General features: G+C 41.6%; 1 protein-coding gene across 1 annotated transcript in view; it reads right to left on the bottom strand.

The window, feature by feature from the left end:
• Positions 1-7,482: 7,482 nt before the first annotated feature.
• The window catches only part of Smp_046690 (putative ubiquitin (ribosomal protein L40)), a gene marked incomplete at its 5' end in the record, with an annotated part of 17,435 nt that continues 5,274 nt past the window's right edge, over positions 7,483-19,643 (bottom strand). The window contains one exon of the mRNA XM_018796038.1: positions 7,483-8,262. Within this exon, the coding sequence (XP_018650291.1) occupies positions 7,536-8,262 (727 nt within the window). The 3' untranslated portion in view covers positions 7,483-7,535. The remainder of the gene's footprint in view (positions 8,263-19,643) is intronic.

The following is a 19,643-nucleotide window of genomic DNA, read 5'->3' on the forward strand; positions in this document are numbered from 1 at the left end:
GAATATATTCCACTGGAAATAGTTTTCATCGCGAAAATATGTTAACTAGGAAAAGTAAGGAACACTGGACTACTACCTCGGTTTGATTTAAAACTAGGTAAACTCCATATATCAACCCATATACCAATCGATAGTCATCCCAGATTTTAACCAGTTACTTGATCTATTAGAACACACCTATATCCAAGAGATACTACCATCTCACTTGTCACTCAATCGACTCTTGAATACGATTGCCCTTTTAAACATAACACATAATTTTTATCACATTAACATGGAGTCATATTGTTTTGCATCAAGAAGAGTGCATATTAGGCATCATCATATGAATTATTGCCGTTGTCTTTTCTCCAAAAACTCCTATCTTTGTTGGATCACATGTGCTAAAATATTTCGACAGAGCATGTTTTTCTCAAATTACAAAGAGTTAAATAAATCAGTCATACTAGTCATAATCTGTTGTCGTCTTGATTTTAACAATCACATGCATAGAAATATCTTCCAACTTATTTATTAAACATTCCCACAAATATCATAGTTATCTCACATGACTTTCGCTTATTTTTTTGTAATAACTATTGTTACATTTAAAAATCATATGAGTGGAAAGCGAATATTTGGTAAACCGTAGTTACCAACTCTGTAACTGAAATTTCCAGATTTTCTACAATACTGTCGTTTTTTTCAAATCTGCCCGGTTCGGTGTTAATGTCAGTGAGATACATCATACATTTTGTAAACCTTTCAGGCTTCGAAAAACAGTCTCATATACTGGCTTGGACACAAATGCCGATAATTGTTTGAGATGTGATTATAAAAAAAAGGCATGGCGCCAACGCAGTTATCAAAAGTCTCTATTCCACAAACTGTTCAATGCTGAGGTCAGGTAGCAAAACTAAATTTATCTACTTAAGTGTTAATCTGACGAGACTAGACCTTCGTAACTATTATCATTGAAAACTGGGTTCAAAGTAGGTTTCATCGTAAACCATCAACGTCCTTTCTTAACCATTCATACAGCCTGTTCAAAACCTTTAAGTCTCATTCGTAACCAGCCTTAGACACATTTTTATCAAATTCTGTAGTAAACCATAAGTACCTCAACGGTCTACACATCAAAATCATAGACAGATAAGTTTCCACACAGATATCTGTTGATACTCCCACTTAGACTAATAACACTGATTCCACCGACAAAGTTACTGTGCGCGCTAACGACTGATAGACTCAAACAGTATTCACGCAATTCATTATTCAGAACACCAGAAAAATCACCCAACACATCTTGTTATTTGTATCGTTATTCGAAGTCAAGAACTCACGTGACAAAACATAAAGTGCTAGACTACAACAAGTCAGAAATAATAAACATACAAAGGTATACACATAGGAAATTTGTAACAAATAACAGATTTATGGTTAATTGACTGAAACTTATTGAGGTGAAAAATATTACAACGGTTAGTAGGAGTTAGTAAAAGCCTACAACTGGGATAATATGAAAATATCATAAATCAACATTTTAACACTTACAAATAAGAGATAATCAAACTGATTCCCGCAAAATTCACTTCACGTGTTTTGTAATCTCCTTCATACGTTTCACCATAATAATATCATGTACAGACAATCAATACAATTACTTATATTCATTCATCACTCTCAATAGCCAATTCTATAGTATAGCTCTGTCTCTGTTTCTAGAAGATCTTCAATATGACAATTTTATTCACGAACGACAATCAACTGGAATACAAGAGATTGTCTGACAACGGCGTCACCCACATCCGAAACATTTTCGCAGTGTATATTAATGAATACACAAAGATTATGAATCAATGAATTAGAAGAATGGTAACTACGGTGAAACTTGGTGAGGTGTTTGAAACTAGGACAAATTAACTTTCCAATACCTCATTAAACCTTTCGAACTAAAAATCATATATATGAGAAATCGACGGCACCGATATAGTTCATCGGCAAAGTAGTCTCTGATAGACAAGGTTTATATATCCCTCAGCTAAAGAAGTCGTTCAGTATTTACCGTTAGCTATATCAAAAGCTTTCACCATAATCCTTCTGAATGAAGATCCTCCAATTCACAGGGAAGAGCTTAAATGGCTTAAGTTGTTTATTCTGGTTAGTGTGTTTTTAGCAAGGTTGTTTTCTATGGAATGGGGTTGCTGACTCAATGTCCAACCTCTCTCCTTCATCCAGACTTGGGACTGGCATAACCCTATGACAGCTACAGGCAAAATTGTCTGGATTGTCATCTTGGTTTAATTGGTGACTGTCATTTATTTCCTGGGACATATGAATTTAATCAAGTTCACATTGAGATGAAAAATCAATGGTAGCAGTAGATGAGGATTGTGGTTTATAAGAAATGGATTAAAGTGGTCTGACATTATGGTGTCCATCTGCAGACCTAAGGATCTTGGATCTCATACTAAAAGGATTATATAGAACCCTATAGGAAGCACAATGAAAGCATGAATGAATTATATACCATCTAGCGAGATATGCTTCAGTAAATGTCACATGTACGATATACACTAGTAAATTTGCTTGAAATCGCTTTAGTTAGTACCTATAAACAACTTAATTTCCGTAACCAACTCAACTGAACGGTTAGCAGACAATCTTGATTTTCTAGACGTAATACTGACCAAAAACAGATCGAGGTGTTTAGTCCGCACTAGAGAAACGAGTAGGACTTACAGCAGTACGCCTACCCAACCTACCTACGTTTTTATGACAAGTAACTAATTAGAATCTTCAGGGATACATACCTTACGTATATCCCTACTAATTATTCCGTTATTCGTACGAACGATTGCTTTCCTAATCTTTCCGTCGTCACCTGTTTCACAGCCTTCAACTATTCCTAACGATCACTTTCCACGGGTCGAAATGTCCGAAGCCACAATTACTACGTCTGTCTTCTCGGCTATAAAAGTAGTCTAACCGTCGTTGAATCAATTCCAGCTCAACAACCAGAATTACATGACAAACGGAACGCCATTCTCACAAGATTAAGGACATCTAGAAACTTTAAGTCGTGACTTGAAAACGACCTCACACTACAATGCAACAGCCGTTGAATGATTTTGTGTAGTATGGTCACTTCGCAAAATCTTTAGATGCCTTGACGAAAATATGTTTCAGACTTCGTACCCTGCTCACCTGACACTTCACATAAAATACTGAATTCAAGCAGCTAATCCATGTCTTTTTAAAGATACTGACAATCACGAGCATGTCTGACGAGTAAGTAATAACACAGTGAAAGTCCTGACCAGTTTCTTGTATGATAAGGAATTACAACACTTAAATTCTCTACCTTATAATCAAATTTGAGGCCAGTTTACATTGGAATTTCGTACCCTTAACGATCAGTTATGTGCTGAAATGTCTACCTTCTTGTTAGCTTTAAGAATAAACATCACTGATACCTTCACAAAAAGGAAAAAAGACACACAATCAAACACATTCAAGATGGGACTCTATTTTCTCACAGTAGTCATCGACAAAATGCTCTGTCTGGACAAGTCATAGCAGTTTCATCAGTGAACCTTTTGGGAAGAAACTAAAACCTAACAGAAATACTTACTGTAAGAATCACTACAGCCATATCAACCTTCAACCTATAATACTTACGACTGAAAACTGATGTTCAAATCAACTGACAACATTAAATTCATGTTCTAAAAGCACGGTCTGAGTAAAGAGGAACTGTAAATGCTTCCAAGTTACCTCCTGATATTCTTTGTAATATTACAACGTCAAATAAAAGTGTCGTCTCAGTTCCTTGATAACACACTATACTCAGGTATAGTCGTAAAATAATAGGCCATTTCAATTATTCTAAGGGAAATAAATAACTTGCTCATGCACTATGTATTCAATATATTATAAACATGATGGTTAAACAATTCACATTTTCTCAGGTGATCACCACCAAAATGGATTCAACTGATAACTAACATTCTCTATAGTAGAGGAATCTGCCCGTAGCTCTCCTAGAGTTATGCCAGTCCCAAGTCCGGATAAAGGAAAAAGGTTGGACATGGAGTCAACAACCCCATTCCATAGAAAACAACCTTGCTAAAAACACACTAACCAGAATAAACAACTTAAGCCATTTAAGCTCTTCCCTGTAAGTTGGAGGATCTTCATTCAGAAGGATTATGACGCCTCATGGTGAAAGCCGAGATTCTTCGGAAGTCACGAGACCGATGCCCCTTCTAACAACCACAGCAACAGCTAATGTCGGCACATGAGATGTCTGGACAATATGGGAGATCGATAGGACCAGTCAAATAGCTACGGAAATGAGGAGATACAACTTGGAGGTGCTCGGAATCAGTGAAACCCATTTGATCCAAGCTGGACAGAAAAGATTAGGTTCGGGAGAGATGCTGTTGTACTCTGGTCATGAAGAAGAAAATGCTCCACACACTCAGAGAGTTACTCTGATGCTGTCCAAAGAAGCGCGGAAAACACTTATAGGATGAGAATCTCATGGATCCAGAACCATCAAAGCATCCTTCAAAACAAAGAAGAACGACATCACAACGAATCCTATCCAATGTTATGCATCCACCTATTAGAGCAATGAAGACGGTAAATGCCAGTTTTACGAGAGGACACAATCGGTCATAGTGAAGTGTCCAGGAAAGGACCTGTCCATCCTGATGGGAGACCTAAACTCCGAGGTCGGAATGGACAACACCGAGTATGAAGGTAACATGGGAAGACACGGACTGGGAGAAAGGAATGACAATGGTGAGAGATTTGCAGATTTACGTGCATCCAACGAAATGGTTATGGGTGGCACTATATTCCCACCCCAACCACCCACAAACGCACACAGAAAGCTACATGAGTCTCACCGAATCACATTACAGAGAACCAGACCGATCATATTTGTATCAACAAAAAATCCAGAAGGTCAGTGGAAGACGTGAGGACCAAGAAAGGAGCTTGCATAGCAGCTTCACATCACTACCTGGTGTTTGTCAAGATGAGACTGAAGCTAGACAAGCACTGGACAACTGGACAAACAGCATTACAAAGGTTCAATACAGCCTTCCTTCGAGATACTGACAAACTCATCGAATTCAATATTACTCTCAACAACAGGTCCCAAGCCTTACAGGATCTACTGAAAAAAGAAGAAATCACTATGAAGGATAACTGTAAAGGGGTCAAGGAGGGACTAACTTCAACGTGTCACTAGGTGCCGGGCCACAAGAAGCATCATCGTAAGGAATGGATCCCTACGGGAATCCTGGACAAGACTCAAGAAAGGAAGAACAAGAAGACAGCTACTAACAACAGCCAAACAATAGCAGAAAAAGTCAAGGGACACGCCGAATACACAGAAGCAAACAAGAGAGTGAAGTGGAGCATTAGAGTCGACAAGCAGAAATACGTGGAAGAGCTACCAACGACAGCGGTAAAAGCTGGAAGAGAAGGGAAGGTGAACCAAGTATATGATATGACGAAGAAACTGACAGGGAGATATAATAAACCGGAATGATCAGTGAAGGACAAAGAAGGCAAGTCAATCACTGAAATTCAAGAACAGAGTAACAGGTGGGTAGAACACTTTTAAGAACTTTTGACTAGACCAGCCCCACTGAACCCAAAGGACACTGAAGCGACACACACAGACCTTCCTATAGATGTCACTCCACCAACGATCGAATAAATCAGCGTGGCCATCAGATAAATCAAGGCTGGAAGAGCAGCAGCACATGACAACATACCAGCTGAAGTACTGAAGTCAGACATTGAAGTAACTGCAAACATGCTTCACACTCTATTCAAGAAGACATGGGATGAAGAGCAAGCACCAACAGACTGGGAAGGATATCTCATCAAGATACCAAAACAAGGATCTCAGCAAGTGTGAGAGCTACAGAGGCATCAGTTTGTTATCAGTACCAGGAAAAGTTTCAACAAAGTGTTGTTGCCTCCAAATGCCCTTGTACGGCCGAGAGTGAGGAGAGTCCGCTCTCCCTCTCGAAATGCTCTCACATGGCCATGAGTATATAGTCTCTACCAGGGAAGTCCTACTCACTGCCTTCTCGTGGCATCGCTGTTGTTCACGAAAGTGATAGGACGAAAAGCGAATGTCCGGCGCTTTAACCGGGTTGGTGGACACGGAAAGTCCACCTAGGGGAGTTAGAAAACCCTGATTCCAAACCGATGGTGCACATGGGCTCCAGTATCCTGAAGGAACAAATGGCGTATGAATCAATTGTTGGTCGCCGGCTACCATAGGACTGCATCTCCTCACAATGCTCCACTGCCTTGTGGATCAGACCTTCAGGTCAAAGGCTCTGGGTGTGGCCCCCTAAGAAAACCACCTGCTTCGGTCTGGGCACCTAAGCAGTATCACAGCCCTCACACAAATCGAATGAGATTTGTGCGGCGCATATGTATCTGGTGCTTCCTTGTACCAATATTTATGTGTTTAAATAAATAAATAATAAAATGTTGAACTAGATGGAGAATTCAGATGACCAGCTCATGGAATGTAATGGACAGTTTGGATGCAACTAGACGACTTGGACTTCACAGATGACCTACCTCTTCTTTCCCATACACAAACAATTGCAGGTCCAGACAAACAGTGTAGCAACAGCCTCTATATCAGTAGGCCTCAACATACACAAAAGAAAAACCAAGATGCTCAAATACAACACGGAGAACACCAATCCAATAATACTTGATGGAGAAACTCTGGAAGAGACGGAAACTCTTACTTACCTGAGCAGCACCGTCGATGAGTGAGGAGGATCTGATGCAGATGTAAAGGCAAGGACTTAAGAAAGGACAACATTTCCACAGTTGATGAACATACGGAACTCAAAACAACTGTCTGTCAACCAACATCAAAGTGAGAATCCTCAATAACAACGTCAAGACAGTCCTACTGTACAGAGCTGGGACTCCGAGAACTATTACAACCACCATCAAGGAAGTACAAGTATTTTTAAACAATCGTCCACACAAGGTACTCATTGTCCGTAGGCCGGATACCATCAGCATCAACCTACTGCGGGAGAGAACAAACTAACATACAACTGGAACGGGAACTACGGAAAGACGCCGAAAGTGGGTTGGGCATACAAAATCAAGTCAGATATGCGGTCGCTATCTACAGTGAAGGACTATGCAATGTCGCGAAAACGGTTGTAGTATGAAAATCCCTTTACTTGCATTTGCTGTCCCACAAATCCCTAAACACGTGTCCCCACTCAATACTATACAACTTCTTATGCCTACGTTGTCAAACACATTTAGTATTAAAGTCCAGACAGCCTGTTCTACAGTATGATTAGGTCATGAACGACTTAGCTGGAATATATACAAGCTCGAATATGCATCGATCAAATCGCACTCGTACAAAGCACTACTTCGTACAACACAACAGCCAACATCATAAGCCGTTCGCAAAACAGAAAGACATTTAGAACTAGAATCAAATTAAAATTTATTTTTGAAATTAACTTTAACAGAAATCATATGCCTCCACGCAGGCGTAAAACAAGATGTAAGGTTGACTCCTTCTGGATGTTGTAGTCAGACAGAGTACGTCCATCTTCCAACTGCTTACCAGCGAAGATCAAACGTTGTTGGTCAGGAGGAATACCTTCTTTGTCTTGGATCTTCGCTTTCACATTCTCAATAGTATCACTAGGCTCCACCTCCAACGTGATCGTCTTACCAGTCAACGTCTTCACAAATATTTGCATTCCACCACGTAGACGAAGGACAAGATGCAGAGTCGACTCTTTCTGGATGTTGTAGTCAGACAGAGTACGTCCATCTTCCAACTGCTTACCAGCGAAGATCAAACGTTGTTGGTCAGGAGGAATACCTTCTTTGTCTTGGATCTTCGCTTTCACATTCTCAATAGTATCACTAGGCTCCACCTCCAACGTGATCGTCTTACCAGTCAACGTCTTCACAAATATTTGCATTCCACCACGTAGACGAAGGACAAGATGCAGAGTCGACTCTTTCTGGATGTTGTAGTCAGACAGAGTACGTCCATCTTCCAACTGCTTACCAGCGAAGATCAAACGTTGTTGGTCAGGAGGAATACCTTCTTTGTCTTGGATCTTCGCTTTCACATTCTCAATAGTATCACTAGGCTCCACCTCCAATGTTATAGTCTTCCCTGTCAATGTCTTTACGAATATCTGCATTCTTCGAGTATTTTCGTGCACAACAATTAACTCTGTCCAAACAGCTGTTCCGTTTATATACAGATTTCTGGAACTTCCGAAGTAGATGGTTAAAACAAGGGTATCTCTCAAGGATTTTATTAATCCATGCATCAGAGATTGGTGATATAGTGATTGGCATTCACAATGAGACAGATTTAAAAATTAATCAACACATGATAATATCATTAAGAGAGACGTGGTCTCATTTCTCATTGCAATCGTGTAACTCAACCATTTATATCCTGACAGTCCAGAAGAAGAAAAATCACTCTTACTTATGCATAAACCGGGAGATCTGACATTTGTTGAGACGAAAGAAGAAGTTTTGAAGCGTTGCCATCAGTCTCGGCACAGCATAGACGATGGAGCGCTCCAGGTCTTTCCGAAATAAGTGTAAAAGTGCGACCCAGGTAGCTTAGTAAACATGTGAAAATGAGTTGGCACTATCTGAAACCAAGAAGACAAATAAACTTTTCTTGTTCATAAATTTCAGAACAAGGATGCATCATTGGTTCTTCAACGCAATTACCGTAGTGTGTGGAGGAAGGCCGGGACAAATCAGAAGCCATGGTACACTATTTCGGGACAGTTTTAACTCATATAGTCACATTTCAGTTGATTAATATACTTTTTTTGAAATCTAGTCAGCTTAGATACCAGTAGTGTCGTTGATGAGCACAACGCGGTTCACCATATCAGGATGTATTCTATGTTCTTGTTCCTTCAACCATGTTCTATAGGTATTCTTTCTAAGTATATTCTAACTCTAAAATTCAGACGGAAGTCGAACTTGGAGAGTGATTTTGAAACTGAGTTTATTTTCCTGAGAGTTCGCCAGCTTAAGACAAAGGTTATTTTACTACTTATGCCTTAGTTAGTTTCCATTCCTGGCTTATTAATAATTTAACCCCACCGAATGCCCGATATTGTGAATCATACCGTTGTGACGACTTAACAATGTGCCTATGTGACGCTCTAACTAACAAAAGTAAACAAGTTATTGCATTGTACATTTTGGTGCTTCCTGACAGTTTTAGTGCTTTTCCTTTGTCTACGCACTTTTTCACGTATCTATATATTACTTTGTAGCAGTAAATAATTCCCTAAAATCAATAGCTTTTCAAGTGTTCGACATTGGATGCTGACCACATTAATTTTATTGGACTTGTTTAACTGAAGGCGTTCGGTCATGCATCCGCACCAGATCACCTTACAGCTCAGCGTGGGAAACATCTTCGTTCACTAGCCAGAATAGATCAACCGCTTCTGGATATATTGATAACGCACAAAATATATCTTTCCAACCTTTTCGCTTCTGACTTCTGATTTTAACTAAGTGGGGGACGATTCGAATATAGGTGTTACTGGTTAATAGTTGTCAAACTACAATACTGGTGGTATCTTCAGTGGTGAGACCGACGTGATCTGGTGATCTGGAATCCAATTTAGCACCTGCCTTGTGATGCAGTTAAGTGATTTCATCAATGCAAGTTCTATCCATTTCCAACGTCTTTTCCTAATTTCCTCTTCAGATGGAAGCTGGTTTGTCCTCTCCCATAAAACGCTGTTGCTGATAGTATCCGGCCAATGGATGTTGAGTATTTTGCGTAGATAACTGTTTATAAATACTTGTACCTTCTTGATGATGGATATAGTAGTTTTCCACGTTTCAGCTCCATACAGTAGGTCTGTTTTGACGTTCGTATTGAAGATTCTGACTTTGAAATCAGTTGACAGTTGTTTTGAGATCCATATGTTCTTCAGTTGTAGAAGTGCTGCCCTTGCTTTGCCAATCTCCGCCTTTACATCTGCATCCGATCCTCCTTGTTCATCAACGATGCTTCCCGGATACGTGAATGTTTCCACCTCGTCCAGAGTTTCTTCATCAAATGTGATAAGGTTGGTGTTCTCCGTGTTGTATTTGAGAATCTTGCTTTTTCCTTTGTGCATGTTGAGGCCTATTGATGCAGAGGCTGCTGCTACATTTGCTGTCTTCATCTGTATTCGTTCATGTGTATGAGAGAGGAGGGCTAGGTCATCCGCGAAGTCCAAATCATCTAATTAATTCTGAGATGTCCATTGTATTCCGTGTTTCCCCTCAGATGTCGAAGTCTTCATAATCCAGTCAATCACCAGAAGGAAGAGAAATGGGGGGAGTAGACAGCCTTGTCTGACTCCGGTCCTTACTGGAAATGCATCTGTCAGCTGTCCTCCATGCACCACTTTGCACTGTAGTCCATCGGATAGTGATGAAAACCCTTTTAGGAACTCCATAGTGTCGAAGAGGTTTCCATAATGTTCTCCTGTTCACACTGTCAAACGCCTTCTCATAGTCAATGAAGTTGACGTATAGTGATGAGTTCCACTCAACTGATTGTTCAACGATGATCCATAGTGCGCAATCTGGTCTGTGCACGACCCTTCCTTACGGAATCCAGCCTGTTGATCCCTAAGTTCGGCGTTTACTGCGTCTTTCATCCGATTCAGCAGCACTCTGTTGAAAACTTTTCCTGGTACTGATAACAAACTGATGCCTCTGTAGCTCTCACACTTGCTGAGATCCTTGTTTTGGTATCTTGATGAGATATCCTTCCCAGTCTGTTGGTGCTTGCTCTTCATCCCATGTCTTCTTGAATAGAGTGTGAAGCATGTTTGCAGTTACTTCAATGTCTGACTTCAGTACTTCAGCTGGTATGTTGTCATGTGCTGCTGCTCTTCCAGCCTTGATTTGTCTGATGGCCACGCTGATTTATTCGATCGTTGGTGGAGTGACATCTATAGGAAGGTCTGTGTGTGTCGCTTCAGTGTCCTTTGGGTTCAGTGGGGCTGGTCTAGTCAAAAGTTCTTAAAAGTGTTCTACCCACCTGTTACTCTGTTCTTGAATTTCAGTGATTGACTTGCCTTCTTTGTCCTTCACTGATCATTCCGGTTTATTATATCTCCCTGTCAGTTTCTTCGTCATATCATATACTTGGTTCACCTTCCCTTCTCTTCCAGCTTTTACCGCTGTCGTTGGTAGCTCTTCCACGTATTTCTGCTTGTCGACTCTAATGCTCCACTTCACTCTCTTGTTTGCTTCTGTGTATTCGGCGTGTCCCTTGACTTTTTCTGCTATTGTTTGGCTGTTGTTAGTAGCTGTCTTCTTGTTCTTCCTTTCTTGAGTCTTGTCCAGGATTCCCGTAGGGATCCATTCCTTATGATGATGCTTTTTAGGACCAAGAACCTCCACACACGTTGAAGTTAGTGTTTCTTTCATCAGTTTCCAGTTGTCCTCCATCGTAGTTTCTTGTTCTTCCAGTAGATTCTGTAGAGCTTCCGACCTGTTGTTGAGAGTAATATTGAATTCGATGAGTTTGTCAGTATCTTGAAGGAAGGCTGTATTGAACCTTTGTAATGCTGTTTGTCCAGTTGTCCAGTGCTTGTCTAGCTTCAGTCTCATCTTGGCCACAACTAGGTGGTGATCTTAAGCCATGTCAGCTCCTCTCCTGGTTCTCACATCTCTCATTGTCCTTCGGCATTTTTTGTTGATACAAATATAATCTATCTGGTTCTCTGTGTTGTGGTCCGGCGAGATCCACGTAGCTTTGTGTATGCGCTTGTGTGGGAATATCGTGCCGCCTATAACCAATTTGTTGAATGCACATAGATTTGCAAGCCTCTCCCCATTTTCATTTCTCTCTCCTAGTCCATGTCGTATCCTTTGTTGTCCACTCCGACTTTAGCATTTAGGTCTCCCATCACGATGGTGAGGTCCTTTCGTGAGCACTTCTCTAAAATTGATTGCAGCCTTTCATAGAACTGATATTCATCATCGTCGTTGCTATTATTGGTGGGTGTGTAACAGCTCAGGTTGGTTGGTTAAGAGTTGACCCCAAACAACCAAGCATATGCTAAAACAGTATTGTTCAAGTATTCATTCACTTCCTTACCTTTTGTAAGCGTTATATTCCCTACTATCTTATATGGAATGTTGAGAGCCTTTGTTTGTCTGAACAGATAATCCCACGCACCACTGTGACTGCGCGAAGATCGAAATAAAGACCTGTAACAGTAATAAAAATCATTACATGCAACATTAATAATGTGTGTTTGTATTTCTCATTGCAGGACAACAAAGAGTGAATGCACTGGAAGAAGAAGAACAAGCCCTACGTCGTCTGAACCTGCAGAATAACGAGTAAAACTATTTTGTAATAACTTTCCCCTTTTGTATTAAAAACCGCGTATTTCAATTTCAAAATATATCTGCTGCACCATCACACCGTGTTCTCACTTCAGACGCACTTGTCTGTCCTGACTGTTGTGTTGCTGTTTCAGGTCGCTCCTGCTCCCAAGTGAACGTCGAAATACAACGTGCTACAAGTGGTGATGGAGGTGTTCACTAAAAAACGCGATGAAAACCTGAACGAACCGCCGGTGATTCCAGTCAAGCCAACTACTGGCTCAGCTCCCCGTCAACCGCCACTCCTGGAAAACTCGTCAGACTATACAGTGTGGAAGTTCAAAGTTGCAGCATATCTTCGTAAAGTTCCAGCTTCGGAACAATTCGATTATCTGGTGTCCTACCTCAGTGACGAAGCTACCAAAAGAGCTATAGTTAACGGGTTTGCGGCGGACAATACTCTCGCTCAGAACTGGAAGATTCTCGATGATTGTTTTTCGACGCCGGTGGATCCCCAACAAGCAGCCATCCGTTTTTTGTCACGACATCAAACACCCGGCGAGAATCCAATGGATTATTTTAATTCTTTGCAACAGATGGCTGTGCAAGCGTTTCCTTGTCTTGATGCCACTGGAAGAGATGAATTGATCAAGTCTCGGTTCGTGGAAGGGTTACTATCCAGTTCCTTAAAGGAACACTTCCTACTAAACCCTCCAACAGATATAAATTCCTTAAAAAGAGTTACATTCCGGTTCATGGCAGCCGAGCAGCTAAAAAGCCCACTTGACGTGCACCAGCCAACTGCGATGGCAGTAATGCAGCCCACAAAAGCGAGTCGCCCACTGAACCCTCAACGCATATCTAACGTTACCCGGTCTTCCCACTGGAACAGCAGTCGAAGACAGTTCAATCCCACTGAGAAGAAGTGGAGACCAACGAATAGTTATCATGGTCGTCAATCCGAATGCCCGTACTGTCGAAGGTTTGGCAAAAACGCAAAGAAATGTGGTCATAATCGTTTTGGTAACACAAGTAAGCCGTACATTTTCCATTTATCTTCTTATGCTAACCATGTGCGTCCCATCACGATTAAGGCTAGAGTACAGGGTATCGATATCGAAGTTTTATTAGACACCGGAGCGTCAGTATCCCTAATTAAGAGCGAGTTTTTAGGAAGGCTTAATCGTAAAGTCCAACAGACGCGATACCCATCCACATTACTCACAGCTAGCGGAGACCCATTGAAAGTGAACTCTAAGGTATGGTTGGACCTAATGATAGATAGACATCCGTTCCGTCAGGGGTTTTTAGTTTGCCCGACTTTGACTTGGGATATGATACTCGGAGTCGACTTCATGTTAGAACATAAAGCTTGTATATTTATGGACAGCTTGGAAGCTAAATTTGGAGAGACTAAAATACGCTTGCACCATACTAACACGCCATTTAAAGCTGTGTCATATGTGGGAATCTCAGACCTGGTGCGGCAAGTAAACGACAACCGAACACTAAAAGAGAAAGATCGACATGCAACGATTGCCGTGCTTCAACAGTTTAGTTCGGTATTCGAAGAGAGTATTTCCGGCAATCGCACGAGTACGGTGCAACACACCATTTGCACGGGGGACCACAGACCACTTAGGCAACCGCCTCGTAGAGTGCCAGTACACTATCAACCACAACTGGATACGATGATAAAGGATATGCTTGACAAGAATATTATAGTACCGTCATCATCCCCCTGGGCATCACCTATCGTCCTGGTTAAAAAGAAAGATTCCTCTCTGCGTCTCTGCATAGACTATCGACGCCTTAACGCTATAACTAAGCGTGACTCTTTTCCTCTTCCGAGAATCGATGCTATATTAGACGCTTTGAGTGGCGCATGTTGGTTTTCAACGCTAGACCTAGCATCAGGGTACTGGCAAGTGGAAGTCAGACCACAAGATAGAAAGAAAACCGCATTTGTAGTGCCAAATGGTTTATACGAATTCCAAGTAATGCCTTTCGGTCTAACGAATGCCCCAGCTACCTTCCAAAGATTAATGCAAACAGTTTTACAAGATATAGTACCTCATAAATGTTTGATTTATCTCGATGACATTATTGTGTATGGTAGCACACCTGAGCAACATAATGCTAATCTGAAAGCAGTTCTCCATCGCCTTCAACAACACAACCTAAAAGTAAAACCGTCCAAATGTCGTCTGCTGCAGAAAGAAGTAGTTTTCTTAGGACATCGTATCACTGCAGATGGAGTAGGCACCGATAAAGAAAAGACACGTGTCATTGTTAATTGGCCACAGCCCAAATCACCTGAAGACGTTCGTAGCTTTCTTGGCCTAGCTTCTTACTACAGACGCTTTGTCCGTGACTTTGCATCATTAGCAGCACCCTTACACCGTTTGACGCACAAAGGACGAAAATTTTTATGGACTACAGAGTGTCAACAGGCGTTCGATGCTTTGAAGACACGACTAAGCTCTCCACCTATATTAGCCGTTCCGGATACCTCAGCAAGCGGGGGAGAATTTATACTTGATACGGATGCCAGTTCCTCCGCTATTGGAGCAGTTCTATCACAAGTGGCCCCAGATGGGCAAGAAAGAGTCATTGCGTACGCTAGCCGTCGACTGGATAAGAGCGAAACAAGATATTCGACAACGCGTCGAGAGATGTTAGCATTAGTAAAATTCTTACAACATTTCCGCCATTATTTACTAGGTAAACCTTTCCGTGTACGCACAGACCACCGTGCATTACAATGGCTCCGCTCCTTCCGCGAACCAGAAGGCCAAGTGGCACGCTGGCAAGAGCGACTACAGGAGTTTGATTTTACTTGCGAATACCGACCAGGCAGCCGTCACACAAACGCCAACTCTCTGTCCCGTATACCCTATGCTCCTAGTACCATTAGTGCTGTCCTTAGCACAGCCCCAGAGATCGACTGGCCGTCTCTTCAAGCATCAGACCCTGACCTGCAGTTCATTTACCTACGACAACTACACGGAAACGATAAACCTTCTACAGCAGAGTTAAAGGATCATTCCCCAGCGACGCGCTGTCTTTGTACCAAGTGGAGTAGCCTGAGATTGTATGGGAACACACTATTTATAGTCAGCGAGTCAAAACAACCACTGTTGATAGTACCACGTGTGCAAGTTCAGAATATTATGGAACAGGTGCATCGAGAACTCGGGCACTCGGGGAAACGAAAAACTGAACATGCGATCTGCCAGAGGTTTTGGTGGCCATCCATCCATGAAGACGTGACTGAATTCTGCAAAAATTGTAGCACGTGCCATGCCATCAAGTCACCGCAGCAAAGACCCCGTGCACCGTTAGTCCCAATGACGACAGAAGGTCCACATCAACGAGTCGGTATCGATATCATGGGGCCCCTTACGACATCAAAGAACGGAAACCGTTATATACTGGTGATGGTGGACTATTTTAGCAAATGGTGTGAAGCCGTCCCTATACCTCAACAAGATGCCCTCACGGTCGCTCGAGCTTTCATTGATCATTGGGTCTCCCGTTATGGCGCTCCATTCTCACTCCATTCCGATCAAGGTACAGCTTTTGAAAGCCATCTCGTCGCTCAGGTATGCCGATTATTGGGTATCCGCAAAACACATACCACTGCATACCACCCTGAAGGTAACGGTTTAGTAGAAAGAACAAACCGAACCATTAAAACCCTCCTACAGTCGTTTATCAATAATTTGTCGACGGAATGCTGGGATGATGCAATACCCCAATGCTTGTTAGCTTACCGCGCATCAGTTCACGGTTCCACGGGATTTTCACCTGCGATTTTACTCTTTGGACATGAATTACGCCTGCCTATAGAGATCCAAATGCCGTTGTTGCCTTTCGAAGCTCAAGACTATGTACCATACGTCCGTAACCTTCGTAGCCGCCTAGCCGACGCATACCGTCTAGTTAAAGCTAATCTACAAAATGCCAGCAAACACCAAAAGAATGTGTACGATCGACATGCGAACGGGCCCGTATATAAACCTGGAGATCGTGTGTGGCTACATCGCCCTATGGCCCCACCAGGAACATGCGGCAAGTTTCACCAACCTTGGAAAGGGCCTTACGAAATCGTATTTATTCGGTCCCCTACAACATTCGTCCTACGCAACCTCCAGCGACCTCAAGACGACGTTCTAACGGCACACTACAACCAACTGAAGCCGGATAAAACAACGGTGCACTTAGATGCCCCGTTTGTCAATCCCCCGACGGCTACCAGCCATTACGAGGTGCCACCAGAAGGGGGAATAGCATATCCATGCCCGCAACCAGGCACTGAGGACAGTGCCTCATGGAGAGAGGGGGTAGTGTAACAGTAATAAAAATCATTACATGCAACATTAATAATGTGTGTTTGTATTTCTCATTGCAGGACAACAAAGAGTGAATGCACTGGAAGAAGAAGAACAAGCCCTACGTCGTCTGAACCTGCAGAATAACGAGTAAAACTATTTTGTAATAACTTTCCCCTTTTGTATTAAAAACCGCGTATTTCAATTTCAAATATATCTGCTGCACCATCACACCGTGTTCTCACTTCAGACGCACTTGTCTGTCCTGACTGTTGTGTTGCTGTTTCAGGTCGCTCCTGCTCCCAAGTGAACGTCGAAATACAACGTGCTACAATGCTTACGTACGATCGCTTTACAGCGGAGTTTTAGGAAGACGTGATAATTCAGCGTCTAAAAGAGAAGTGATCTTAAGATTTTGGCGCGAAATTCAATTATCCATTTGGATAAAAAGTTTTGGCATTATAGCTGATGTCAGTTCGTGATGAAAACCCTAAGTATAATTCCTAGATTTAACCATGAACTTTAAATCATAATTTGAATTCTTCACACAGGTTTATACCCTCATTTAGTCTTAGTTATTATGTTGACAGTCTCAGGATCACTCTATCGTCGCTCAAAGGTTGTCCATAACTTATAGTCTCACCCTTAACCCTAAGCCTTAACTCTAACGCTAAACCGTAAACTATAACAATATACTAAGAACATTGAAGCTATGTGTTCGAGGCTAAAAGAATTTTTGAGACCTTATCATGGTTTCAGAGGTCGACTATCATGGAGCCATATGGATGAGTTCCTGTACCAGATGCACTATGATTTTAGAACTTCTGAACCTATATCTCACCTTGATAAGTTTTTGAGTCATGTAAAAGAATAGTATCCCCTTTAATTTTTGAGTTTTGTATTTTATATTTCACTGTATACTGACTGTCTTCTGATTGGCTAATATTTCTCAAGGTTATTCAGTATTCGTTCAAAGGTCGGCAGTATGGTTTAGTCTCGTCCAGCCGAAGCTTCATTAATATCTGCGATTATGGGAGCAAATGTTACTGGTTCTTTTATTATACAGTACGCGGAAATCGTTATAATATGCTTCAGTCTCAATCTGGATCGAGCGATAAAGGTTCGGATTCTAGCAAACATCTTCTACATATGTTACATCGAAGGACAAAATCACGGTAGTCTGCACAAGGTCTGCAAGTCATTTAATTATCAAAATTACAAACAAAGGAACTTCATATCAGTCTCATTTGTTGTAGTCTTTAATTGTCAAGTCTACTCTAAAATTCTCTGTGAACCGATCGTACATGAGCATCAGGTACTGAAATTGGCACTGTGTCGCTACAACTCACCGGGCCCAGATAATTGTCCTCTGGCTCCTTTTAAAGATGATGGTGACTTTCTGGCTAAGGAATTGACTGAGTTATTTACAAAGGTCTGGGAGCTAGAGCGTTCCAACATCATGGAATGATTCGATAGTCGTCCCTATCTTTAAAAAGGGTTCACGTCGTTCCTGTGACAACTATCGGGGGATAAGTCTACTTCCGATTGCGTCCAAAATATTGGCTTCTGTCATTCTTCGTAGGTTGTTTAAAACCCGAGAACGATTGACTCGCAAGGAGCAGGCTGGTTTTCGTTCTGGTCGAGGTTTCATTGATCATATCTTCACCCTCCGCCAAACGTTAGAACACCGTCATACTTATCGCGTGCCAACAATCGTAGTGTTCCTTGACATTAGGGCTGCGTTCGATTCGTTGGACAGGATTGTTCTCTGGGATTGTCTATTGAAGAAGGGTGTGCCTGAAAAGTTTATTAACATCTTGAAGGCCCTGTATACAAACACCTCAGGCAGAGTGAGGGCATACAACCACCTTTATCCATTGTTCCATTCAAGCAGTGTGGTTAGGCAGGGTTTCCCAATCTCACCATTCCTCTTCAACTTTGCCATCGATGACATCCTGGAAACAGCTCTGATGGACGTAAGCGATGGCGGTGTGAAGTATGCGGATGATATTGTCTTACTGTGCGATAATGCCCAAGCCATGCAATCCGCACTTAATCAGTTGACAATCAGTGTCTGCAGGTACGGTATATGCATTGCACCCTCCAAGTGCAAGGTACTCCTACAAGACTGGTAGGATTCTAATCCTGTACTCACCCTGGATGGTGAGCATATATTACAAATATATTAATTTATTTATTCAGTGATTAGATTTAATTTATATATATTCATCTAATTACAAGCTTTATTTTGACCTATAAATTATTATTATACGAATTACTGTACCTAATATATATTCAATTTATTGATTATTGTATCCCACGTTCACAGCCACATTTGGCTTGATCTTGTACAAATATTATTTTCTATTTTATGGTGTGATGCGGTCTGTCTGTCTGGTATATAAACAGAGTATGCTTGAAATAAATAGTTCGCATAGCTGAAGCTGTAATTGGTGTTCTAGACTCAATTGGAAGGGCTAGGTGGACAAGGGACCAATAAGGAAGCTAGACTGCTCAAACCAGTTGAACGTCATTGATTTGGTACATGTTAAGATTAGAATAGTCTTATTTCGATCGGTGTGTAATTCGCGTGATAAAGGCCGGACATAAAATCATAACGAATTGGCAACGGCCTTCTTGCATAAAGTCATAACAGCCTTGTTTGTTAGAAGGGGCATTGGCTCCATGACTTCCGAAGAATCTCCGCTTTCATAATTCTTCTGAATGAAGACCCTTCAACTCCCAGACAGTTTAAATGGTTTAATCTGGTTAATGCTTTTAAAACATGTTTGTTTTCTACAGGATGGAGTAGGTAAGCTCATACCCAATCCCCTTACTTTAACCGGGTTTGAGACTAGCAGTAACTGCAGGTTTTCAGGGTACTCTGCGATAATTAAAGAT

This window comes from Schistosoma mansoni, chromosome 2 (genome assembly GCF_000237925.1).
Source record: "Schistosoma mansoni strain Puerto Rico chromosome 2, complete genome".
NCBI lineage: Eukaryota > Metazoa > Platyhelminthes > Trematoda > Strigeidida > Schistosomatidae > Schistosoma > Schistosoma mansoni.